General features: G+C 36.1%; 1 protein-coding gene across 1 annotated transcript in view; it reads left to right on the top strand.

The window, feature by feature from the left end:
* The first annotated feature begins 2,337 nt into the window (after positions 1–2,337).
* LOC125822020 (exosome complex exonuclease RRP44 homolog A) overlaps positions 2,338–27,062 on the top strand; it is a 30,250-nt gene continuing 5,525 nt past the window's right edge. Inside the window, exons 1-14 of the mRNA XM_049501395.1 lie at positions 2,338–2,393; positions 2,472–2,612; positions 2,701–2,858; positions 3,783–3,838; positions 5,375–5,497; positions 6,090–6,220; positions 6,324–6,564; positions 19,830–19,977; positions 21,718–21,958; positions 22,226–22,382; positions 22,521–22,589; positions 23,507–23,632; positions 23,756–23,808; positions 24,321–24,427. Of these exons, the coding sequence (XP_049357352.1) occupies positions 2,340–2,393; positions 2,472–2,612; positions 2,701–2,858; positions 3,783–3,838; positions 5,375–5,497; positions 6,090–6,220; positions 6,324–6,564; positions 19,830–19,977; positions 21,718–21,958; positions 22,226–22,382; positions 22,521–22,589; positions 23,507–23,632; positions 23,756–23,808; positions 24,321–24,427 (1,805 nt within the window). The 5' untranslated portion in view covers positions 2,338–2,339. The remainder of the gene's footprint in view (positions 2,394–2,471; positions 2,613–2,700; positions 2,859–3,782; positions 3,839–5,374; positions 5,498–6,089; positions 6,221–6,323; positions 6,565–19,829; positions 19,978–21,717; positions 21,959–22,225; positions 22,383–22,520; positions 22,590–23,506; positions 23,633–23,755; positions 23,809–24,320; positions 24,428–27,062) is intronic.

Genomic DNA, 27,062 nt, shown 5'->3' with positions numbered 1-27,062 from the left:
TCTCCTCTTTGCAACATCTTCAACTCTTTTCTTTTGCCGAAAAGCATAAACACCGACGAATAACGATTAGTTCTAAATTGCAAGGACAGAACCACCAATTGTGGCTCCAATGATAATGCCTGTACTAACTGATTATAATTTTATTAGAGATGTGTCAAAAACATATTTAAATTATATATATTTTTTTTAGTTTTATACCTGAACTATTGAGACTGTGAGTTTCATACTTAAATTATCACTTAAATTATAACTATTTTCTATAATTAAATTGCTAATTTTGACTAGTTCCATATTTTTTCCTAATCATATTATATATATATATATATATAAGAGAACCGTAGGCTCGCCTATGTGGCGCCATCATAAACCAGACTTCCCTTTTAATTTATTTATTTCCAAAATTTGCTTTCCCTTTCATGAAAAGTTGTGACTTTTATGAAAACTTACGAATTTTACGAAGAGTTACGACTTTTACGAAGAGTTGCGACTTTTATGAAAAGTTGTGACTTTTCCAAAGAATTGTGACCTTTCTGATAAGGCACAATAAACATTTATTCACACTACCCTTTGTTGTCTATAAATAGAGGGCTTTCCTCTCGTTTTAAAACAACGAAAATTCTAAATTTCTTCTTCTTTTGCACAATAAATATTCGTGTACTTTGTTCCTGTTGAGTGGCTCACTGACACCGTTGTTTTTGTATCAATACACTGATGAATAAAATTGTTCTATCCTCAGGGTATCTATTCCTTTAAACCTCGGGTACTCGAGGAGAATAATTTTCTTAAGGGGACAATGTGCATTCAGTGGGCTTAATTTTTTCCTTTCTGTTTCATTCTATTGTTACAGATCGTGGTATTTTTTTTATAGTAATTAATTTATGCTTATGTTATGAATTGTTGTTTTTGAGTACATGTTTTAAACTTTGTTGTTTATGGTTATGTTTTTTATCATTATGTTGAAGTAAAGATATGTTAATCAAGAGTTTGATGTAATCATTAGACTATTGGTGTCATGTAGATTAGAATTCTTAAACTTGTAAAATAAATGACTTTTTTCAGTGGCTAAAAGATCCATGGGATGTCCAAGATAGGACTTTTGACTGTTCAGAAGTTAGGGTGGTTCCACACTACCTTGGAGTTTTAGTTATTCAACTTTCTATCTTATCGATGTATTCAATCGATTAGTGACATCCAAAAAATAAAGGAATGTAGTGGGATGGTATGTATTGTACTCGATCTTAATCAAAAGTTTGGGGTTCAAATGTTGGATTGAAGTCAATGAATTACCCCTCAAAGTAGGATGACTCCATATTAATCAAATATTAAAGAAATAATTATCTCCTAATAAACATTAGATTAAAAGTCACAAAAAATAAAGTTTTAACCATGTTGATCGAAACATAAACAACAAAATATGCCTTTTGGCTATCAAAGTAGTGTCATCGACTGCGAATAATTTTGAAAAAGGGACTTGCCAAGACATCATTTAATCCAAATTATTTGAGCGACATACGTTATTTCATTGAACTCCAAGAGATGTGTTTTTAAATTTCAATTAACTTATCAAGTACACAACTAATTATGTAAGATGTATAATATTTAGATTATGTATGTAGAGGCCTTGAATATGAAAAAAACTCTCGCAATTAATGAATAAAATGTTTGTGCCACTTTTTGAAAATACAAATATAGACAATGAAACAATTACATATCTTTTCTAAAGACTTTGATGATGAATAACAAAATGCATAAACAGTTAGAATCAAATCTTTTTGTTTTTAAGATTAAAAAAATATTTCATTTCATCTTTGGATAAAATATTTTTGACAAGTTATCGTAGGGCTGTACCCACTCAAAATACTTATATTATCAAATGTTCAGAAGTAAATTATTGACGTTGTTCACCACGTCTAGTATTAAATAGTCTAAGGAGGTAATAGGTAATCATGAAAGTTTAGTATCGCAACAACAAATCCGACCAAAATTGGGATATTTTCAGACCCTTATTCCTTAGAAAAATGAAAAACTAAATCATGTCTCAGGTGGAGACAAAACTCTACATTATTTAAATATGAATAATACATTCTATTTATTAAATAAAATAATCTATCAATATCTATAGATTTTTTATTTTTATTTTAAAAAAAATATAAGTGAAACTTATAAATAGATTAAAATTATTATAACCGCGTTATATATAAATCTTCTCTGAAAGCCTAAAACAAGAAAAGAAAATCAAAAGAGCCGCTCTTTTCATCTTGAACACCAAACGCACTTCACTTCAGCAATCCATAAACTCCTAAATCCAAGAATCCATAAACCCTACCCTACCCAGCAATATGTTGAAGAACAAAGCATTCTCACGTCAAACCAGACAAGGCAGAATAATTAAGGTTTAACTATTAGAATTATGTTTCTGTATTTGTTTACTTTTTCCCAGAATTTTAATCTGAGTTTTTTTTGTGTTTCAGGAAGTTAGGGAACATTATTTGCGAGATGATATTTATTGCGGAGCCCCTTATTGCAAGAATGGGTGTAAAGTTTCATCTCCTTGTTTAAGCGACTCTCACTTCACTATTCTTGTTCTTGACACCAACGTTGTTCTCAACCAGGTGAATATACTTTGAAACCTTGGATTGTGTTAACTTTTTTTTTGTTCGGTTGGGTTTATTGTTTTCTTGAAATCTTGAATTGTGTTAGATTGATTTGCTGGAGAATCAAGCTATTGACAACGTGGTAGTGCTATCCGTGGTGTTGTCGGAGGTCAAGAACAAGAACATTGCGGTTTATAACAGACTCAGGGCTCTGTGTAGCAATTCTTTAAGGAAGTTCTTTGTCTTTTCTAACGAAAATCACAAGTATGTTCCTTTCTTTCTGCCCCTTTTGTACCTCTAGTTGTTCTTCTATAAATTCACTTGCCTTTTGATCAAAAGCAACCATTGCTTATTGCGAAAAGTTTATCCATGTTGATTAGTCATTTATTCATTCTCAAAATATTGCTTTTCCTTCTGCTTAGCAATTAATTGCATCATTCTGGGGAGAGGGCAGGGGTGCAGGAACTATTGACTTTGAATGCTAGGGTTTGGTCAATGTTTTAGTAATATTTGTCATTTGATCCACTTAAACCGCATTGTGTTGTTTGTAATTTTGGGATAGAGGGAGTAGATTATTGAATTTAAAAAACACAGTGAGAAAAAGAGGTAGGATAGAGTATGCTGTTTAAGACTTTGGGCCCAAGAAACCAATTACTTTAGTGGTCCATGTAATTGTATGTCCAGGACTAGTCCTCTATGAAAGAGTGTTCCAACTGCTGGAAACTCTTTGGTCAAAGCTCATAAGATAATAGCTAAGTTACATTGCATTGGCAGCGTCTAGGATAGTATGGTGGTTATCACATGTGTGGCACTTGCTGAAAACTCTTTGGTCAAAGCTCATAAGATATAGCTAAGTTACATTGCATTGACATCGGCTAGGATAGTATGGTGGTTATCACCTTACACTTGTTGATTACTTGGATTCTTGGTCTGGGTCCCTTTTCATTCATAATGGTTGCAAGGGTTGCTTATCAGTAGAAACTTCCTTTCCTGGCATCAGTAATGACGCAGAAAAATATTTTAGTATTTATCTTTTGATAAGAAAGAAAAAGATTGTAGTATATCTTTATATATTTGCATTTTGACTGTGATCCACTTATACGATACAACCACTACTAGACATCGATTGCTACTTTACAGCCAGGGCTGAAATCTGATTAAAAATTCCTTCTTCTGCTCATTGTTCAGGGATACTTATGTGAAGGCAATGGCTGGTGAAAGTCCAAATGATCGGAATGATAGAGGTTTGTTTGTTCACCTTTGTGCAGTAGCAATTGAAGTTGTAAATCACTGCTTTTCTTGAACAATTTGTGCTACGCATTTCTGTGTATCCATTCACTAGTTTTCTGGGCCCTTCCATTCTAATTTCTGTAAGTCCTATGGTATGTGCTTGTGCTAGTGAATTAAAGGTCATACTTACATTACATGTTTATTATGTGCATACAGATTATGCTAAAAACATGCATTAGAGTTCATACTTATGTGTTTGATCAGTAAGAAAGGATAACTGTATATTTATACTTTCATGCTTGATGAGAACTGAACTATTCAATAACCTATTTTGAGGAACTATGCCTTTGTTTAGTATCTACACACTATTTTATATGGTGAAAGCTGCAATGATTAGTTTCTGTTTCTGTTTGGAAGAACGCATTGCACTATAACCAAGTTACTTAGGGGTCATTTGGATCGAGTCTATTCAAGGATTGTAATTTTGTCGGACATTTCGTTCGTCGTGTTAAAGTTGGATATGCAATATATAATGTAAAATGTGTTTGTTACTTCATCAAAAAGAATGTAAAATGCTATGATTTTGTCTACACAAATTCACTTTACTGTAATTTCTATGAATAACAATTATTAGTACTTTAATTCTTTTCAAAATGTTATGAGTAGCTAAGTATCATAATTAGGGTTATGGGACCTAGAATAGGGAGAAGGATAATGAATTCTTTACGTTAAAATCTTTGCATGAATGTGTTGATCATTGTGCATTAAGATTGTCTTTTTAATGGTTGCAAATATTAGAAACTCGTTATCCCTAGATTTTCTTTTGAATTAATGTTACAATTATATCCCTAGATTTTAAGCAGCAGTGTAGAGTATCTGATTGATAATCTAAACTGATGAGAAAGTTTTGCTCCTGCGAAATACAAAGTGAAAAATAGAATGCTAGACTTTATTCCTTTGCAGTTTCATAATGTGATTGAATAGTTAGGGCTTTATAAGTTATAACTTCACTAAATTTGGGGAAAATCAATTGCTAGAGAAGTTAAGGTAACCTGTCTATTTCTCCCATGTACTCACCCCGATGATGCATTGGGTTCTTAGGTGCACGGAGGAGTGAAGCACTTCAATCTTGAGGTTATCTTTTTGTGGAGTATTCTAGACGATGTCAGAACGAGAGCCTTTGAATTAACATTTAGGGTAACTTTTGCCTTTTTGATGTTTATCCAAGTATAACTAATGCAAGTATTTTTATTCCACCACCTATCCAGTATAAAATAATACATAGATTCTCTACTAAGGCTTCAAGATCTCTTAAATTTGATTATCTGAGTGCAAAACTCTTAAGTAAGTCGAGCTATATTGAGTTTAGTAGTCAAGAAGTGGAATGGGAAAGGTTAACATGATTTGTGGAGGTATAATCGAGAACCATGGTCGTCTATCTCTTGTAGGTCTTTACATCTATGCCTTCAAATCTATACTTAATGAAGCTGAATGCTTTTGTTCGTAATCACCAGTAGATTGACAAACGTCAACAATTTTTGGTGGTTCAGCTATTAGGGTTGCAGCTAAATGGTATCAGGATCATCTTGGCAGCGCAGTAAGTGTCTTGCTAATTACGAATGATAGAGAGAATAAGAAGAAGGCAATTGAAGAGGGAATTTCTGCAGAGACAGGTAAATCTCTCTTCTTGTTGTCTGATGACAATTATTGAGTAGTATGTTACTGTGGTGCAGTGTTATTAAAAGCGAAAAGCGCAAAAAAAGCTCTAAGGTCCATGGGGGCTTTAAGCGCAAAGTGCAAATAAAGCGTGGGCTTTAATGAAAAAAGGCGCAAAGGGAGAAAAACATAAAATGTGTTTGTTTAGTCCAAGACTAATAATTATAACCATGAATGACAAATATATGACAAAAGAAATTGAAAAAAAATATGATAAAGTTAAATATCAATTGTTTAGTGTCACATCTTCATAAGAGACTCATTGACAAGGAAAAGTTTGTCTTTGAACTTTGATGACGACACTGAAGCGCACATAAAGCGAGGCGAAGCGCTCAACACGTTTTGAGCCTCGCTTTAGGGCTTAAGCGCGCTTAAAGTGCGCCTTTGGTAACACTGCTGTGGTGTACTGATTTGACCACTGAGAGGCTTCTGTTAATGTTCATGAAAGTTCTCTTTAGTCGTTACTGTGTATAGAGCTGTTTTCTTTAGTTCCTGCTTAGTTAAATTTATCTTCAGCAATCTTAACCAACTTACTTCCATTGATCTCAGTTGAATGCTATGTAAAGTCACTTGGTCAGCCAGAATTGCTTGACCTAATAGTACAGCCTCCTTCTGAAGATGTTAATATGGCTGATGTTGAGGATTTGAGGCCTTCAAAGCGAAAAGTCATTTATAATGAGGTATATTTAACTGCTTAATACAATTTATCTAGGGTATTTTTTTGGGTGCTGTTTTTAAGGCTATGACCTGCTAAATTACACCTGTTGTTCATGTTTTCTATAGCATAAGCCCATGTCAGAAATTACTTCTGGCTTGCTTCGGGGACTCCTTCACCAGGGGAAACTTCGCGTTAACCGTTTTAATCCATTTGAAGCATATGTTGGAAGTGAAAGCATTGGTGATGAGATAATTATATATGGACGTGCAAACATGAATAGGGCTTTTGATGGTGATATAGTGGCAGTTGAGCTTTTGCCTCCAGAACAGTGGCACGAGGAGAAGTCTTTGGCATTAGCTGATGAAGGTTTGTCCACTTCTTTTTTCCTTTAATGAACATGACTTTCTTGTATATTGCAAAAGTGACCTAATTTGCCTTAGAACTACGCGAAATGGTCTAGATTTGTCCTCTATTAACAATTGAGTCATCAAATAACTAAAAACGATTTAAGAGTAATTAGTATCTGATCAAACTAATTAGCACTATCATTTGCCACATTTCTATTACGTGGCTTCATCCACCACTTTTACCACCCCCTTTAACTTTTTACCTGACCTCCATTCAACGTATCAATCCTTCACCATCCACCGTCGTCGTTGCTGGCCATGGTTATGGTCAAGGGCAACAATATCATCAACATGTGCATCTTGACCTCCCTTTTTTTCCCTCACAACATACTAACCCTTTTAGTGAAATTACACATGACCTACCTTTCTTCTTATTCTTATTTCTCTCTGGTCTGTTTTATACATAATGAGGATTTAAAGGTTTTGTCTTATGTGGAAGCTGAATCAAACGTTTTTTCTCTTGAGCTGAAAAAATGTTGCTCGGCATGGCACCTCAGGTGGGTCTATGAGATTTTTGAAAAGATCCATTTCTTGGTCTTTCTTCTCTGTCTCATAGGCTAACTGATGCTTGCAGCCATGCTGAGTTTTAAAGCTTTTGAGCTAATCGTGTTTTGGGGTTGCAAAATTCAATTTTCTTGTCACTAAACCACCTTTTTGGTGAAACTACACGACCTTATACTATTCTTGTTCTTATTACTCTCTCTGGTATAACTCGAAAAAGCAATCAAACATGTTCTCTTTTGAGCTGAAAAACTGTGCTTGGCATGGCACCTCAGATTGGTCTATGAGATTTAGGAGAAAGTTCCACTTTTCATGGTGTATCTTCTCTGTTTGATAAGGCCAACTGATGCTTGCTTGCAGCCATGACAGATCTCAAAGCTTTTGAGCTGATTCGTGTTTTTGCTTGGCAAAGTTCAGTCCCCCCCCCCCTTCGTAAAATTACACATGGCCTTCCTCTTTTCTTATTCTTATTTATATCACTCTCTGCTCCTTTTTATAAACCATGAGGATGTGGAGGTTTTGTCTTCAGTGGAGGTTCAATTAAACTTGATTTCTCTCGAGCTGAAAAACTGTTGATTGGCACTGCACCTCAGGTAGGTCTATTAGATTTTGGAAAATCAATTTCCATTTCTTGGTGTTTCTTCTCTGTCTCATCTGACTAAATGATGCTTGCAGCCACGACAAATTTCAAAGCTTTTGAGCTAATTGTGTTCTGGCTTTGCAAAGTTCAGTTTTTCTCCTCACCAAACCACTCTTTTAGTGAAATTACACTTTCCTTATTTTTATTTCTGTTTGGTATAATTCAAAATGGCAATCAAACGGGTTCTCTCATGAGCTGAAACACTGTTGGGTCTGTGAGATTTTGGAAAAAGTTCCATTTCGTGGTGTTTCTTCACTATCTCATAAGGCAAACTGATGCTTGCAGCCATGATAGACTCCTAAGACTTGAGCTGATTCGTGTTTTGACCTAGCCATGCCTTCCTCCCCTCTCCGAACCACCCTTTTCGTGATATTATTCCTGCATTTTCCTTCTTTTCTTCTTCTTACTACTCACTCTGTCCCGTTTTATGCACAATGATGATTTGGAGGTTTTCATTGGTCGATGTTCAATCAAACATGTTATCTCTCGAGCTAAATAACTGTTGCTTGACACGACACTTCAGGTGGGTGTATGAGAATTTAGGAAAAGGTCCATTTCTTGGTCTTTCTTCTCTATCTCATAGTCAATCTGTTGCTTGCAGCCATGCTGCGTTTCAAAGCTTTAGAGCTAATTATGTTTTGGCATTGGAAAGTTTATGTTTTTTTGTCACTTTAACCACCTTTCTGGTGAAAGTACACGACCTTCCACTTTTTTTGTTCTTATTATTCTCTCTGGTATAACTCGAAAAGCAATCAAACATGTTCTCTCTTGAGCTAGAAAACTGTTGCTTGGCATGGCAACTCAGGTGGGTTTATCAGACTTAGAAGGAAGTTCCATTTCATGGTGTATCTTCTCCGTCTAATAAGGCTCCACGACAAATTCCAATGCTTTTGAGCTGATTCTTGTTTGGGCTTGGCAATGTTCATTTTCTTTCCCCTTCCACACCAAACCACCCTTTTCGTGAAATTTCACGACCTTCCACTTATCCTATTCTTATATTTCTCTTTGCTCCATTTTATAAACCATGAGGATGTGGAGGTTTTTTTTTCATGCAAGTTTTGTGAAACTTTTTTTTCTCTTGAGCTGAAAAACCAGGACTTGGCACGGCACATCAGGTGGGTCTATGAAATTTTGTAAAAAAAAATTCCATTTCTTGGTATTTCTTCTCTGGCTCATAAGGCTAACTGATGCTTGCAGCCACCACATAAGCTTTTGAGCTAATTGTGTTTTGGCTTTGCAAAGTTCAGTATTTTTCACACCAATCCACCCTTTCGCTGAAATTACACATGACTTTTCTTATTTTTATTTCTCTCTCTGGTTTTACTCAATATGACAATCAAACATGTTCTCTCTTGAGCTGAAAAACTGTTGCTTGGAATGGCCTACCTCAGATGGGGATCTGTAAGATTTTGGATAAAGTTTCCATTTGATGGTGTTTCGTCACTATCTCATAAGGCTAGCTGATGCTTGCAGCCATGACAGACTCCTACGTTTTTGAGCTGATTCGTGTTTTGACTTACCCATGCTTTTCCCCCCCTCTCTGAACCACCCTTTTCGTGATATTTCCCATGCACTCCCTCTTTTCTTATTCTTAACTCTGCTCTGTTTATACACAATGAAGATTTGGAGGTTTTCATCTGTCGATGTTCAATCAAACATGTTATCTCTCGAGCTAAAAAACTGTCGCTTGGCATGTCACTTCAGGTGGTTTTATGAGATTTTAGGAAAAGGTCCATTCCTTGGTCTTTCTTCTCTGTCCTCATAGTAAATCTGTTCCTTGCACCCATGCTGCGTTTCAAAGCTTTTGAGCTAATCGTGCTTTGGCATCGGAAAGTTTATTTTTGTTTCTGTTTAACCACGTTTTGGTGAAAGTACATGACCTTCCACTTTTCTTGTTCTTCTTACTCTCTCTGGTATATCTCAAAAAGCAATCAAACATGTTATCTCTTGAGCTAGAAAACTGTTGTTTGTATGGCAACTCAGGTGGTGGGTGAATCAGACTTAAAAGGAAGTTCCATTTCATGGTGTATCTTCTCCGTCTCATAAGGCTAATTGATGTTTGCAGCCACGACAAATTCCAATGCTTTTGAGCTGATTCTCTTTTGGTCCTTGCAATATTCATTTTCCTTCCCCCTCCACGCCAAACCACCCTTTTCGTGAAATTAAACACGACCTTACACTTTTCTTGTTCGTTTTACTCTCTTTGCTCCATTTTATGAACCCTGAGGATGTGGTGTTTTTTTTCGTGGAGGTTTTGTAAAAATTCTTCTCTCTAGCTGAAAAACCGGGACTTGGCACGGTACATCTTGTGGATCTATGAGATTTTGTAAAACAATTTCCATTTCTAGGTGTTTCTTCTGTCTCATAAGGCTAACTAATGCCTGCAACCATGACAGATTTCAAAGCTTTTGTGCTAATTGTGTTTTGGCTTCACAAAGTTCATTTTTTTCTCACTAACCCACCCTTTTGCTGAAATTACAGATAACTTCTCTTATTTTTGTTTCTCTATCCGGTTCTACTCAAAATGGCAATCAATCTTGTTCTCTCTTGAGCTGAAAAACTGTTACTTGGCATGGCACGTCAGGTTGGGGTCTGTGAGATTTTTGAAGAAGTTCCATTTAATGGTGTTTCTTAACTATCTCATAAAGCTAACTGATGCTTGCAGCCATGACAGACTCCTATGCTTTTGAGCTGATTCGTGTTTTGACTTAGCCATGCTTTCCCCCCCTTCTCCAACCGCCTTTTTCTTATCTTATTCTTATTACTCACTCTGCTCCGTTTTATATTCGATGAAGATTTGAAACTTCTCATCCGTCGATGTTCAATCAAACATGTTATCTCTTGAACTAATTAACTGTTGCTTGGCACCACACTTCAGATGGGTCTATGAGATTTTAGGAAGAGGTCCATTTCTTGGTCTTTCTTCTCTGTCTCATAGTCACTCTGTTGCTTGCAGCCATGCTGCGTTTCAAAGCTTTAGAGCTAATTGTGTTTTGGCATCGGAAAGTTTAATTTTTTTTTCACTTTGACCACATTTTTGGTGTAAGTACACGACCTTCCACTTTTCTTGTTCTTATTATTCTCTCTGGTATAACTCAAGAAGCAATCAAACATGTTCTCTCTTGAGCTAGAAAACTGTTGCTTGGCATGGCAACTCAGGTGGGTCTATCAGACTTAAGAGGAAGTTACATTTCATGGTGTATCTTCTCCGTCTCATAAGGCTAACTGATGCTTGCAGCCACGACAAATTCCAATGCTTTTGAGCTGATTCTTGTTTGGGCTTGGCAATGTTCATTTTCTTTCCCCCTCCACACCAATCCACCCTTTTCGTGAAATTACACATGACCATCCACTTTTCTTATTCTTATTAATCTCTTTGTTCCATTTTATAAACCATGAGGATGTGGAAGTTATTTCTTCTGTGGAAGTTTTGTAAAACTTGTTTTCTCTGGAGCTGAAAAACTGGGACTTGGCACGGCACATCAGGTGGGTCTATGAGACTTTGTAAAACAATTTCCATTTCTTGGTGTTTCTTCTCTATCTCATATGGCTAACTGATGCGTGCAGCCACAACAGATTTTAGTGCTTTTGACCTAATTGTGTTTTGGCTTCGCAATATTCAGTTTTTTTTCTCACCAATTCACCCTTTTGCTGAAATTACACATGACTTTTCTTATTTTTCTTGCTCTCTCTGGTTTAACTCAATATGGCAATTAAACATGTTCTCTCTTGAGCTGAAAAACTGTTGCTTGGCATGACACCTTAGGTGGGGGTCTAGAAGATTTTTGATAAAGTTCCATTTCATGGTGTTTCTTCACTATCTCATAAGGCCCACTGATGCTTGCAGCCATGACAGACTCGTAAGCTTTTGAGCTGATTCGTGTTTTGACTTAGCCATGCTTTTCTCCCCCTCTCCGAACCACCGTTTTCGTGATATTACTCTTGCACTCCCTCTTTTTCTTAATTCTTATTACTCACTCCGATCCGTTTTATGCACAATGAAGATTTGTAGGTTTTCATCTATGTTCAATCATACAAGTTATCTCTTGAGCTAAACACTTGTTGCTTGGCATGGCACTTCAGGTGGGTCTATGAGATTTTAGGAAAAAGACCATTTTTTGGTCTTTCTTCTCTCTGTCATAGTCAATCTGTTGCTTGGAGCCATGCTGCGTTTCAAAGCTTTTGAGCTAATCGTGTTGTCACTTTAACCACCTCTGTGGTGAAAGTACACGACCTTCCACTTTTCTTATTCTTATTACTCTCTCTGGTATAACTTAAAAAGCAATCAAACATGTTCTCTCTTAAGCTAGAAAATTGTTGCTTGGCATGGCAACTGAAGTGGGTCTATCAGATTTAAGAGGAAGTTCCATTTTATGATGTATCTTCTCCGTCTCATATGGCTAACTGATTCTTGCAGCCACTACAAATTACAATGCTTTTGAGCTGATTCTTGTTTGGACTTGGGAATGTTCATTTTCTTTCCCCCTCCACACCAAACCACCCTTTTCGTGAAATTACACACGACCTTCCACTTTTCTTGTTCTTATTATTCTCTTTGCTCCATTTTTATAAACCATGAGGATGTGGAGGTTTTTTTTTTCCGTGGAAGTTTTGTAGAACTTGTTTTCTCATGTGCTGAAAAATTGGGACTTGGCATGGCATATCATGTGGGTCTATGATATTTTGGAAAACAATTTCCATTTCTTGGTGTTTCTTCTCTGTCTCATAATGCTAACTGATTCTTGCAGCCACGATGGATTTCAAAGCTTTTGAGCTAATTGTGTTTTGGCATTGCAAAGATCAGTTTTTTTCTCACCAACTCACCCTTTTGCTTAAATTACACATAACTTTTCTTATTTTTATTTCTCTCTCTAGTTGTACTCAAAATGGCAATCAAACATGTTCCTTCAAGAGCTGAAACTGTTGCTTGGCATGGCACTTCTAGTCGGGGTCTGTGAGATTTTGGTGAATGTTCCATTTCATGGTTTTCTTCACTATCTCATAAGGCTATCTGATGCTTGCAGCCATGATAGACTCCTAAGCTTTTGAGCTGATTCGTGTTTTGACTTAGCCATGCTTTTCCCCCCTCTCCGAACCACCCTTTTCGTGATATCTCCCATGCACTCCTTCTTTTCTCATTCTTAACTTAATCTGCTCTGTTTTATACACAATGAAGATTTGGAGGTTTTCATCCGTCGATGTTCAATCAAACATGTTATCTCTCGAGACAAACAACTGTTGCTTGGCACGGCACTTCAGGTGGTTTTATGCGATTTTAGGAAAAGGTTCATTCCTTGGTTTTTCTTCTCTGTCCTCATAGTCAATCTGTAGTCATGATGCGTTTCAAAGTTTTTGAGCTAATTATGTTTTGGCGTCAGAAATTCTATTTTTTTTTCTTTTTAACCACCGTTTTGGTGAAAGTACATGACCTTCCACTTTTCTTGTTCTTCTTACTCTCTTTGGTATATCTCGAAAAGCAATCAAACATGTTCTCTCTTGAGCTAGAAAACTGTTGCTTGCATGGCTACTCAGGTGGGTGAATCTATGAGATTTTGTAAAACAATTTCCATATCTTGGTGTTTCTTCTCTGTCTCATAAGGCTAACTTGATGCCTGCAGCCACGATGGATTTCAAAGCTTTTGAGCTAATTGTGTTTTGGCATCGCAAAGTTCCTTTTTTTCTCACTAACCCACCTTTTTGCTGAAATTACAGATAACTTTCTTATTTTTGTTTCTCTCTCCGCTTTTACTCAAAATGGCAATCAATCTTGTTCTCTCTAGAGCTGAAAAACTGTTGCTTGGCATGGCACCTCAGGTTGGGGTCTGAAATACCAAATGCAAGCTGGTATTAACTCCCACCAGTCTTCAGTAGAATGTCTTCTTCCTATCTCCATACTCTTGCATTCCTTCTTTTCTTCTTCTTATTACTCACTCTGTTCCGTTTTATGCACAATGATGATTTGGAGGTTTTCATTGGTCGATGTTCAATCAAACATGTTATCTCTCGAGCTAAATAACTGTTGCTTGCAGCTATGCTGTGTTTCAAAGCTTTTGTGCTAATCTTGTTTTGGCATTGGAAACTTTTTTTTTTTGTCACTTTAACCACCTTTGTGGTGAAAGTACATGACCTTCCACTTTTCTTGTTCTTATTAGTCTCTCTGGTATAACTCAAAATTGCAATCAGACATGTTCTCTCTTGAGCTGAAAAGCTGTTGCTTGGTGTGGGTACCTCAAGTGGGTCTATGAGATTGTTAGAATAGGAATATGTTTATGCAATCCTATTAGAATAGGAATAGGTTTATACAATCCTATTAGAATAGGAATAGTAATAGAAATAGAAATAGGAATACTAAATAGTATCCTACTTGGTAAAGGATTGTATTTTAGGGTCTATAAATAGGGTCTCAATGTAATAATGTAAATAACAACAATTCAATAATATTCTTTTCCTATATTTCTTACATGGTATCAGGGCCTCTACGATCTTGGTAGAAAATCTAAGAGCTTACGCTGCCGGCGGGCGGCTATTACTAATATATGCTGCCCGTCTGGCCAACGATTATGTTAGCCGTCACCGTGTATCTTTCCGATGACTATTTTCTCATATCTAATTTGTGTAGCACCGTGCCATCATTCCGGTGACTACTTTCTTATATCTAATTTGTGTAGCACCGTGTCATCATTCCGGTGACTACTTTTTCATATTTAATTTGTGTAGCACCGTACCAGTGACTATTTTTTCATATTTAATTTGTGTAGCACCATGCCATCCTTCTGGTGACTACCTTTTTTTTGCATATCTTATTTGTGTAGCACCGTGCATCTTTTCGGACTACTTTTCATATTTAATTTGTGTAGTACCGTGGATTTTTTCGAACTATTTTCTCATATCTGAGTTGCATAGCATCATGTGTCTTTTCAGTGACTCCTCAAATTTGATTTGCATAGTTCCATTCGTCTTTCCGGTGACTCCTCAAATCTGATTTGCGTAGGGTTGTGCCATCATTCCAACCCTACCCGTATAATTTTTCTTTTTTAGCAGGGTCGTGCCATCATTCCGACCCTACTCATATTATTTCTCTTTTTCAATAGGGTTGTTCCATCAATTCGAACTATCCTATATTTTTTCTATTTTCTAGTTGGGTTGTGACATCATTCTGACCCTATCCATATAATTTTATTTCTTAGATTGTGACCACTTTTAGCCATCAAATCTAGTACTCCGACATATGAGCATGTTCTGGCCAGTTTTTCGGTGACTTGTTTGATATCGACTCGTCTATTGATTTCAACATGATCCATATACTTTATACTAGATTTTGAGCACTTACAACGACCGCTGCATTGTGAAGAAGTCTATATGGAGCAACCACCTAATTTTGTTGCTCAGGGGGAGTTTAGTAGCCTTGTATGTTGATTACGTAAGTCACTCTATGGTCTGAAACAGTCTTTGCAAGCTTGGTTTGGGAAGTTCCAACACTGTAATTTTATCACTCTGTGTTTTATCGGCATTGGTTTGGGAAGTTCCAACACTGTAATTTTATCACTCTGTGTTTTATCGGCATTCTGCATCAAATTCAGTATTTCATGAGAAGACCAAGCACATTGAGATGATTGTCAATTTTGTGAAGTCGAGTGATCAACTTGCAGATATCTCACCAAGCCCCTCATCAGTCCTCGTGTTAATTACATTTGTAACAAGCTAGGTACATGAATTGTATACACTAGCTTGAGGGGGAGTGTTAGAATAGGAATATGTTTATGCAATCCTATTAGAATAGGAATAGGTTTATACAATCCTATTAGAATAGGAATAGTAATAGAAATAGAAATAGGAATACTAAATAGTATCCTACTGGATTGTATTCTAGGGTCTATAAATAGGGTCTCAATGTAATAATGTAAATAACAACAATTCAATAATATTCTTTTCCTATATTTCTCACAGAGATTTTGGAGAAGTTCCATTTCTTGGTGTTTCTTCTGTCTCCTAAAGCTAACTGATTCTTTCAGCCATGGCAGTTTCCAAAGCTTTTGAGCTGATTCGTGTTTTGGCTTGGCAAACGTCTGTCCCTTCTCCCCCACTGCCCACCACAAACACAACAAACCACCTCTTTGCTAAAATTATACACGACCTTACTCTTTTCTTATTACCTTCTGTGGTATAACTCTCTCTGGCCCATTTTATACACATTCAAACATGTTTTCTCTTGAGTGAAAAATTGTTGCTTGGCATGGCACCTTAGGTGGGCTTATGAGATTTTGAAAGAAGTTTCCTTTCTTCGTGTTTCTTCTGTTTCATAAGGTCCTCCCCCCCAACCAAACCATCCTTTTGGTGAAACTACACAAAACCTCCCTCTTTTCTTATTCTTATTACTCTCTCTGCTCCGTTTTATACACAATGAGGTTGTTCAAACTTTGTCTTCTGTGGAAGTTAATCAATATGTTTTCTCTTGTGCTGAAATCTGTTGCTTTACATGGTAACTAGGTAATTTACCTGTGCTTCGCGCGGGTATAAATAATCTTTCTAAGCTTTTGAACAACCTTTTCAATAATCTACTTGTCTGAGGTCAAACGTTCACCACTTTTCGTTATTGTTACTCTAACAAAATTTATAGAAGGAGAAAAATAAATTTGAAACAAAAACAAAATAATATTGTTGACCCTTTTAGAAATTTAATCTTCAATAAACTGCTGGTCTGAAGGCCCTTCTAGATGCTTCATCAATGCAACTTTACGACTTGTTCAGAAATATGTATGTATAATTGTTGCATTATGAAAGTACAAGTAGATAAAAATGTTGGATTCTAGGCTCATGTTAAAGAAATATTCTTGAACATTAAAAAATTAAAATGAGTCTAACTTAGATAACTCAAACGCTTTGCAATGACTTGGAACATGAAGGACAACAAATCTATGTTAATAGACATATCTTTTGTAGTTTAGGATATTACTTTTATTTAGAGTAGGTTTCGTTTCATATTCTTCAAATTAAGTTTGCCGAAAATAGTCATAACTCACACGAAAAATATTTAGAAGAGCCGAATGAGAAGGAAAAAAAAGAAAAGCATTAAAAGGACGAAAAGTTTTGTCCAAGTGAGATAATATACATACCAAACGAAAAATAATCAATACAATTTTAAGGAACCAACAAAACAACGAGAAAAAATATCATTAAAAGGACTAAACTATGAGATATCCAATGATGATAATGAATCATTCTAACCAGAAAAGTTCCTATGTTTTAGAATAACATACCACAAAAAATTGACTAACACTTCAATCAACTTTCAATCCTTAAAGTACCCATAATATCCACTGATAAAATTTAGTAAAAATAGATAACAACAACATAAAAACCAAAAAATATGGGCATGCAAAGTTATTAACTCTCAAAGTATTTTTTAAAGAAAACAAAATCGCATCCTTGTATGAAAATAGATTTGTAAGGGCTTTTTTATTGTACCTTCAACAATTTCAGTAGATAAAACTTGCTTGAATACCCAATTAACGTTTGTTATTTAATATGTACTAACAAATACTTATAACAATAACTTTGCATAAACATAAACAACAAAGTTTAAAGCATGTACTCAAAAACAACAATTAATAATATAAGCATAAATTAATGACTGTAAAAAACATACCAGGATCTTCAAAAATAGAATGAAACAAAATGGAAAAAATCGAGTCCATTGAATGCACAGTGTGTCCTTAAGAAAATTATTTCCATCTAATACGCGATGTTTAAAGGAATAGATCCTCTCAAGATATAACGATTCTATTCACCAGTGTATTGATACAAAAATAATGGTGTCAGTGAGCCATTCAACAGGAGCAAAGTACACAAATTTAATTGTGAAGAAGAAGAAGAAGAAGAAGTTCAAAATTTTCGTTGTTTTAAAATGAGAGGAAAATCCTCTAATTATAGACAACAAAGGGTAGTGTGAACAATTGATTATTGTGTCTTATTGGAAATGTTACAACTCTTTGGAAAAGTTACAACCCTTCGGATAGGTCACAAGTCACAACCTTTCATAAAAGTGGCAACTCTTCATAAAAGTCACAACTATTAATAAAAGACACAACTTTTCAGAAATGATACAACTCTTTGGAAAAGTTACAACCCTTCAGAAAGGTTACAACCTTTCATAAAAAACACAATTTTTTATAAAAGTGACAACTATTCATAAAAGTCACAATGTTTCATAACTTTTCACGAAAGGTGAAGGCTATTTTTGGAAATAAAATAAATTAAAAGGGAATCCTAGTTTGTGGTGGCGCCACGTAGGTGGGCTTATGGTTCTCTTTTATATATATATATATGATTGGTACCTCAGGTGGATCTTTTATATTTTGGGAAATAAAAAAATAATTTTTGGTTGTGCTTCTTTACGGCGAATTTCAAAGCTTTTGAGCTGATTCATGTTTTGGCTTGACAAAGTTCAGTTTCTTTTTTTCCCCTCACCAAACCATCCTTTTAGTGAAATTATACATATCCTCCCTCTTTTCTGTACTCATTATTCTGGTCCATTTTATACATAAAGGGGGCTGTGAAGATTTTGTTTTCTGTGGGTGTTGAATCAAACATGTCTTCTCTTGAGCTGAAAAACTGTAGCTCGACATGGTAGTTCAGGCGGGTTTATGATATTTTGGGGAAAAAATCCATTTCTTGGTGTTTCTTCTGTCTTCTAAGGCTAGCTGATGCTTGCAGCCATGGCTGGATTCAAAGATCTTTTCATTTATGTCTGAGAAAAGGGCAAATCTGGGGATACCCTTTTGATGCCTGATTTAGTTAAAAGAATGAGGCTTTTGAGATGATTTATGGTTTGGCTTGGCAAAGATCAGTCGAATCTGTGAGCTGGTTTATTTCTCTCACAATATTCCATCTGCTTTTTGCAGCAATCGTGAACTAGCGCATTTTTCTGATAGTTTTTTGACAATCTGAGCCTCGTTTCTTTTGAACTTGAAATTCTTTCTATAATTTATCTGCTTTTCACATGTTCTTTAATGTCAGGAATTCTCTAACATTGTCATTATCCCTTTTTTCATAAATCTGATAATCTCAATTCCTAAGAAGTATTATTTATTCATCCTCAAATTTGGATTCGTCCCCTTATCTGCCTTCATTCCTGAAGTTAATTACTGGCATTGAGATTGTGAGGGTGATAAAGATAGTGGAGGAAGTGAAAATAGCGACAAATATAAGGGTAGTTTATTTGAAAATAAGGGAAAACATAACCTACTTTTGTTATTGCAGGGACATGATTGTCCCAAACTATTAACAGAGGTCATATCTAGACCATTTCACATAGTTTAGTTGTAAATATAACGTGTTTCTCTATTATATTGCAACTCGACTATCTCAATTAAGAAGGAGATCTCTACATTTCTCTCCTGAAAAAAGTCATAAGTGGTTCACTTTCTATGATATTAAGGAATCCTATTTTTAAAGGTAACAACTCTATTATTATATCACAAAAATCAAACCTGCTGTGGCTATCCATAATTTTTTTTTTGATGAAGCAAGTGAATAATAAATCACAAAGGCCTCAAGGAGATGCATAATTACAAAAGAGGGGGAGATTATAGCAGCTCATAAAAAGATAACAAAAACCTAACATAAGTCTATAGAGCTGACAAATCCAAAGGTCTAGCACAAGACTAAAGAGCTAATAAATTCGAAAAAAGAATCTGGGTTATATACAGGGGTGAGATTAACCCAGCTAAAAAGAGTAGTCATTTCCGTTTCAGTACGTTTGACCCATTTCTAATTATTATTACACCATTACTTGTACAAATTTTACAAATTTCAAAAACTTAATTCATTCCATATTATATTTTAACTGTAATAGTATATCTTCAAACTTACTCTTCTGGAACTGCTTTAATATTTCTCTAGTGTGATAAGTTATTCAATTATTAATATATGTTTTGTAACTTTCATGCAAATCAAAATGAATGATTGTGAACTTGTCCTTCTGCTCCTGCATGTCTGTCCATCGCAATTGTCCTCACTTGCTCTCATTATGGAGGATTTTTTTTTATGCATGTAAATCTCATAACTATTTCGGTATCCTGAAGACGATGAAGAAGAAGATGTTCATTTAGCTCCAAACACTGCTGATGATGCTCCTAGAGTCCTGAATCAAGGGCAAACTGCACCTGAGGAAATGAAACCTTCTCGTCCAACTGGATGTGTTGTTGGTATCATAAAGCGGAACTGGCACTCGTAAGTTATTGTTTATTATCTGCTGGCTTTAGATGTGTTGTTGTTCTTGTCATTCAGTTCGTTTTAGCGTGATTTTAAAGTTTTTCTTATCCTCTCCCCCTTTTTTTTTTTTTGAAAAAGCATCTCAAAGGATATTTTTAAATGTGCATGCATTACAAAATCATGTTTTCAGAAAATTCAAATAGACATTTCAAGTCTATTTCTGAAGATACCTTCAAAATAATTTTCCTTTGCTGGTTCTTGCCTGAATAAACAAATGAGTTAGCAAAAATTTTAAGGTGACTTATCCTATCACCTTTAGAGTACAATATGTTTTCTCTCTTTAAAAAGATTGTATCCTTTTATTTTTCATTTTGGTAATTAGAAAAAGGACATCACCTTGGTCCGTCCAAATAGGTCACCACCTAGCAACACAGTTGTGGTCATTTAACTTTAGGAACCTTTCAGCTACCATGTTTTGGGTCAAACTTGATTTGTCCATGGCATATTGTTTGATGGTTTATTCTTCATTTTTCAAATCGTTTAGTCTTTTGAATTCTTTTCTTTCCTTGAAATGGATAAAATGTGTGAAATTTTTTGACTTTAATCAGGTTGAAAAGCCTGCTCTTTCTTTTTCTGACATGATAGATATTTGTAAAAAATGTCTTTGCCTAATATTATTGACAGAGTTAAATGCACCAATTACATTTAGTTTTTAAATTCTTCCTCACGTTTGAGTGTTTGTGGTTTGCATTTGGGATTCGCACAATGACCATTTCTGTCCAGTCAAATACTTTTTCATACTGACGGGACACTCAGAACTAAAAACTAATGGGACCCCTTCTTTTACACATTTGAACTACATTTTTATACTTTTGCTTCGTTTGTGCCGTCGTCGCTTAATGCATGTATAGGGGCTAGGGCTTTTTCCCTCAAACTGTTAGAAAAAATTATTTGATTGTCTTTACCATGCCCCATCATGTGTTGGCCATTTCCCCCTAAAACATGTAAAAAAAAATTATATAGAGAGAGTCGTACTTTGCTTGCTGTGATTCCATGTTAAAGCATTCACATCTCACCTAAATCTTAAGCTAAGAGGTATAGTAAATTTGGATCATCATAAACCCACGCTCCAAATGTTCAGCCCTTGGCATTTCAAATGTGTGAGATTTTGTACCTATTTTGCTATCATGCATCTTCTTGATGCGATTTATAACACTGTTTCATCAAAAAGAATGTGTGAGATTGTCTCCTTCTATGGTCTTGGATTTGTCTCATGTGCTAGCCTTTGAGGTTGGGTTAGATCCAACGTCCATTTCCGTAACATGGTATTCGACCCTCTTCGATTTTGACATAGCTTATGCTATTGGTGGGCGGCTTACACCCTCTGGTGCCACTACTCTTCTTCCTGACGACCGTTCTAGGTATTGCTCCTCTATCGGGACAGTTCAGACACTGCTTCTGTATATGGCACCTTTTCAGGTGTTGGTCAGTCCTCTCAAGACTGTTTCTTACCTCTTGTGATAGCTTTACGATTAAGTCGGGCCGAGTTCAATTTCCGTAATCATTTGCAAAGTGACATGGGGATTAGAGAGTTCTGCCTCTTCAATATGTGAAAATCCTGCAAAAATTATATGGTCGCTGGACTCTCTGCACTGTCACTGAACTCTCATACTTTAAATTGCTGTATGCCTGTATCTATTTCCACCAACAAAGTCTTCATTTATCTGGTATATAATATTGTATGTTTCATCATTGCAGTTACTGTGGATCCTTGGAGCCAATGCCTATGCCAGCTGGTGATGGTGGTCGTGCCCATGCCTTATTCGTATCCAAAGACCGCAGGATTCCGAAGATACGGATACAAACTCGTCAATTGGGAAATTTGCTGGATAAACGGATTATCGTTGCGGTTGATTCATGGGATCGTTTGTCTCGATATCCAACCGGTCACTATGTGAGGACAATTGGTGAAATAGGTGATAGGGACACCGAAACAGAGGTATGTGATGAAATGTCATTCATTGCTCTTTAAAATTTGAACAAATTATCCTTCTCTACTCTTTCTGTAATGTACTTTTGAGATTGTTTGTAGTTTTTCTGTTGTGGCTTATTGTTGAATACCTTCTAATAAGTGCTCAGGGCGTTGGTGTCCTTTGCTTGTAGGTACCTATATATTATCTTACATGCTTAAATAATTAGGATTCGATTTATTTCTTGATGCTGATGGATAACAGTCCTGACTATATTTGTTCTGTAATAACTTCAGGTGGTACTAATAGAGAATGATATAGATGCCAGGCCATTTTCTGCCCAAGTGTTGGCGTGCTTGCCACCATTACCTTGGTCTGTGTCTTCTCAAGATTTGACAAATCCTATTAGACAGGATTTGCGTCACCTGCGTGTATGTAGTGTGGACCCTCCTGGTATGTTGTCCAAATTTATAGTGCTTTTCGTCTTCCATTTAACTGCAGTGCCCACATTTAGTTTGTGTCAGCATAGATGAGATACTTTTTACATGTGATGTCAATCTGAGACAGAATTCTGCTTTTTCTGTGATGCAGGATGCAGAGATATTGATGATGCATTGCATTGTATGGCTCTTTCAAATGGAAATTTTGAAGTGGGAGTTCGTATCCATGTTTAATTTTGAAATCTTTTGGCTAGAATTTACAAAACTTTTTTTTGAGTAAAGTAACTTCGTATTAAAACCAGCACTTAGGTAGTACTGAAAAAACCAATTTTCAAATGGATAGATACATAATATACCAGATGTGAAACCAATCCTTAATGGTGCCTAGGACATCTAGGATTGATTCAGTGTCACTAGAATACAGTTTAGTGCACCAAAAACAGAAAAGCAAAATGCATTTTAGCTTAATATCCTGTACTAAACTCCTCCTATCCTCAACACATCTATCATTTCTTTCCTTCCAAATAGTCCACCAAATACATGATGGGATGATCCTCTTTACAAAACTTAACACTGATCTCTTTTGCTAATTTCCTTCTTCAAGAGACAGTGATCTCCTTGAAGATGGGTGTGATGAGGGTTTTGGGCACATGATGCTGTTCGTATCATCTTTGGCTTATTTCTGTGTACAACCAGTGTAATGATGGGTATTCATTTGTGATACCATCTCTTATTTCCTTTGATGCTTCCTATCCTCATGATTTTGTACCTAAATATCTTTTGACTTCCCAAATTTTGTTGGCCTTAGCTACAATAGCTGCACCCCCTTCACATGGGGAAGGACCCTGCTAGACGCCTGAGTGTGTGGTGTGTAGTGGGTGCGTCTTAGTGTCTTCTTACTACGAAAAAGAAATGAGACTATAGATGATTCTCATTCTCAAAATCCACTAGTTCTCACTTTTCTTTCGACTAAACAATTTCATTGCCTCACTCCGCTCGCCTCCAACAACTTAGTTAGTTCGCCTACAAAACAACCTTTTGTATTCCAGGACTTTTTTGTTATTTATTTATATTTATAAATAAATATAACGTCTACATCATGGGAAAGTCTAGGTGTGAGTCTTTAATACATACCAGATATTGCCGATGTTACTAATTTTGTTCATCCTGGAACTCCACTCGATGATGAGGCTTCACAAAGGGGTACTTCTGTATATCTTGTAGAGCGTAGAATCGACATGCTTCCAAAACCTCTTACGGAAGGTAAAATTTACTTTTCAGGAACTAGCCTGGACTAGTTTTTGCTTGTCAGATGGCTTGGAGATGGATTTGGATCAATTGTTTTATTGTCTTCAATTAATCTTGTCTTTTTTCTTTACTTGGCAGATATTTGTTCACTTCGTTCTGATGTTGAAAGACTAGCTTTCTCAGTTATCTGGGTATGTAATTTATTTTTATGATATTTCTAGAAGTAATAGCTGATCTTCTATTTCTGACAGGCTTCTTCTCTCTCAAATATCTGCCAGTTATCTTTGTTATTTTTCTTTCTTGCTGCATATCTATCTGCCTAGAGCTTCGTACAATGTTCCCCCAGTCTGAAGTCAGTATAGTTTTTGTCTTTTACTAACAGGCAGCTTATACAAACCTAGTTAATGGTCAATTATCTAACTGCATTAATTGTCAGTCATTTTGTGCTGCTATGTCGCATGACTAATCCTTCCATGAGGCTGATAGCTACATATAAGGAGATAGAAACTTAATTGTTGCAGGTTGTTGATGAAATACATTTGTAGCATTCTGGATTGTATGGCTCAATTATACTGGCATACTATAACAACCTTCATTAGGCCCTGTCTGCTTGGTTTGTGCTTGTGTCCACCCCCCACCCCAACCCCCCGACATAAGTTCTATATCTGTATTTTCACCCAATGTGCATTTATTTGTCTTTCAGGAAATGACACCTGATGCCGAGATTATTTCTACAAGATACACTAAAAGCGTGATTAAATCATGTGCAGCATTATCCTATGTCGAGGCGCAAGCAAGAATGGATGATAGGTGCTCCCATTTGATGTTTCTGTTTACATTTTGTCTTCTTGGTTCTTTTCTGGTCATATCAGATTCTAAAGCGTTATCTCCTCTCAAACATCTTGAACCAAACTCATTCTCATCAGTATTAGGTATGCAGATGGCCCCTCATTAACCACTGTATCCTAGCACTGTGATTTAGCTAGGCAATTGGTGTTGCCTTTTCCAGTCTATGTTGTTGTTTTTTGCCCTCAGAAATAGCGAAACCTAATCCTTCAAGGTATAATGAGGCCTTCAACAAGATCAAATTGGGACCCAGTTTTTTGGCACTGAGAGTATGGAAACTTCAACTGTTATTAAAAAAGTTTTCAGATGTCTGACAAATTCGTTTCGTTGCTCAGTCTTCTTCTGTCTTCCCTTTAATCTGTCTTGTGGTCAATATTTCTCATGATTTTTCATCTTCCCAATGTAAATCATTTGGAAGGTAGATTTATCTTTATTTGTTGATCATTTATTGATAAACTGAAAGATCTCATTGATGTCAAACTAAGTGGTGTTATCCTTAAAGAAGTGTTGTAGTATGTACTTTGAAGCACTTTAAAGCCTACCAGTATCCAACCATCTCTACACATGGTGTACTTTGCACTGAAAAGTGCTTGACTATAGACTAGTGTTGTGAAAAGTGCTCGTTTCATTGCTTTAGGTGAAGCAAGGCGAGGGTTCAGAGCTACTTGGGGTGGGGGGTGAGGTGATGTGAAGTGAATAAAGCGGTCACTTTTGTTTGCGAAGCGTGAAATGAGGTAGCGACAAATTGGTTGCTTCTTTTTTTTTATATATTTTTAAAAAGCAACTTTTTGAAGAAAATGGAGAGGTGAGGGAACCTGTTTTAGAAAAAAAAATTCAAAGAGCTTCCTCTTTCTCTCTGGGACTACGGTTCTTTGACTGACTGCTGCTTCTTCTTCTTCTCCAAAATCCAGTAATTTTCTTCTACTTCTTCTTTCCTTTGTTTCATTGCATCTTCTCTGCGGTGCTTCTTCTTCTGTTTTTTTTCCCAAAGCAACTTTTAGAAGAAAAAGGAGAGGTGGGAACCTGTTTTGTAAAAAAAGTTCAAGGAGTTTCCTCTTCTCTCTCGTTTTTTTTGTTTTTTTGAAAATGGTCATGTTGTATTCTTCAGCATTAAGGATATGCTGGTGACCTTCAGCAAGCAAAGGGGAACAAAAGAAGAGAAAAAAAGATATTTACATGGATCCTAATAATTCTACAATCTGTTCTGTTTCCTCTAAACCTTTCTCTTTACACCAAAAATAAAAGGCTACAATACAGTTCCTCTTCTCTCTCTTGGACTAGGCTTCTTCGACTGGCTGCTTCTTCAAAATCCAGTAATTTTGTTCTGTAATAGAAGTGTTGTGCGTTCTAGATTGCATACTAAGTGAAAAATGTTACTTATTTGGAGCCATAGACTTCCATAACAAATTCCGTGATAGATTAGGATGTTCGCCACTGAGAAACCGTTTTGTATTAGGATTTAAGTTGACACCTCTTCTTCCTTGAAAGACCGCGTTGAAGACAAAAACCATTCATCTTGTGAGAACACTGGTAAAGCAGTATCGAGAGAGGAAGAGAAACGTATGCATGGTGTGTTTATTGAGTATTGACCTAGATTAGAAAAGGCATATGACAAAGTGGCTAGGGAGGTCCTATGGTGATGTTGGAGGCTAGAGGTGTGCATGTGGCTTACACTAAGGCGATTAAGGACCTGTACAATGGAGCTAAGAATCGGGTAAGGTCAGTGGGAGGGGACTTGGACCACTTCCCAGTTATGATGGGACTGCACCAGGGATTGACCCTTAAGTCTGTTCATTTTTGCCTTGGTGATGGATGAACTGATGTGGCATATCCAAGGTGAGGTGCCATGGTATATGTTATTTGCAGACGATATAGTATTGAATGATGAGATTCGCAATAGTCTCTTCCCTTCTTCTTTCTTTTCCTGACCTGGCTTGTAGTTTTGGCGTGTTATGCTTTGTATCCTTTATGTATCTTAGTAACAAAAGTGAAATACATGAAGGATTGTGGGGATATGATAAGTTCCTTCGTAATGCTTATATAGGCAATGAACATTTCCATTTCCTTACAAAAAATATGGTTTGTATGAATGATGTCAGGTCATGATGTGCTTTTACAGTTTAAAATATCCTATGAGGGGACTTGATTGAGCAGACCCCCTCCCTCCCGCTTTCATGCTAAACGGAGAGGCATATGACAGGACTCCTTTCCTTTAGAAAGATGTTAAGATTACACAAAAATGTTACCTGATTCAAAAAAATATATATGTTAAGATTACACAAAGTACAAAATCTGTCGGTGGAACTTCCATATCAAAATGTGAAGTTGCTTTGTCTTGCCCAATTTTGAGGTTGGTTAGCATGTGTATCTTGTCCTGCTTGTAGTTCGTGCTGGGGGTTAAGTTTCTGTTTGGGCTTGTGATCAAGTAAATAGCAGCCAGATTAGATGTGTGTTTGTACATGTAGTAGAAATTGAAATTCTACAGTACCCACAGGCCTAAAACTGTTTTTTTTTTTTAAAAAAAGAACTAAAAATTTGTTTGTTTCAAAGCATCTTACTTTTGATGTAGTCGCAAAAAATAATTCCGAAGTATAACTTA

Source organism: Solanum verrucosum, unplaced genomic scaffold (assembly GCF_900185275.1).
Source record: "Solanum verrucosum unplaced genomic scaffold, falcon-dt-bn FXZP01000103.1, whole genome shotgun sequence".
NCBI lineage: Eukaryota > Viridiplantae > Streptophyta > Magnoliopsida > Solanales > Solanaceae > Solanum > Solanum verrucosum.
Note: the sequence above shows the minus strand (reverse complement) of the source record. Positions and strands in the feature narration are given on the sequence as shown.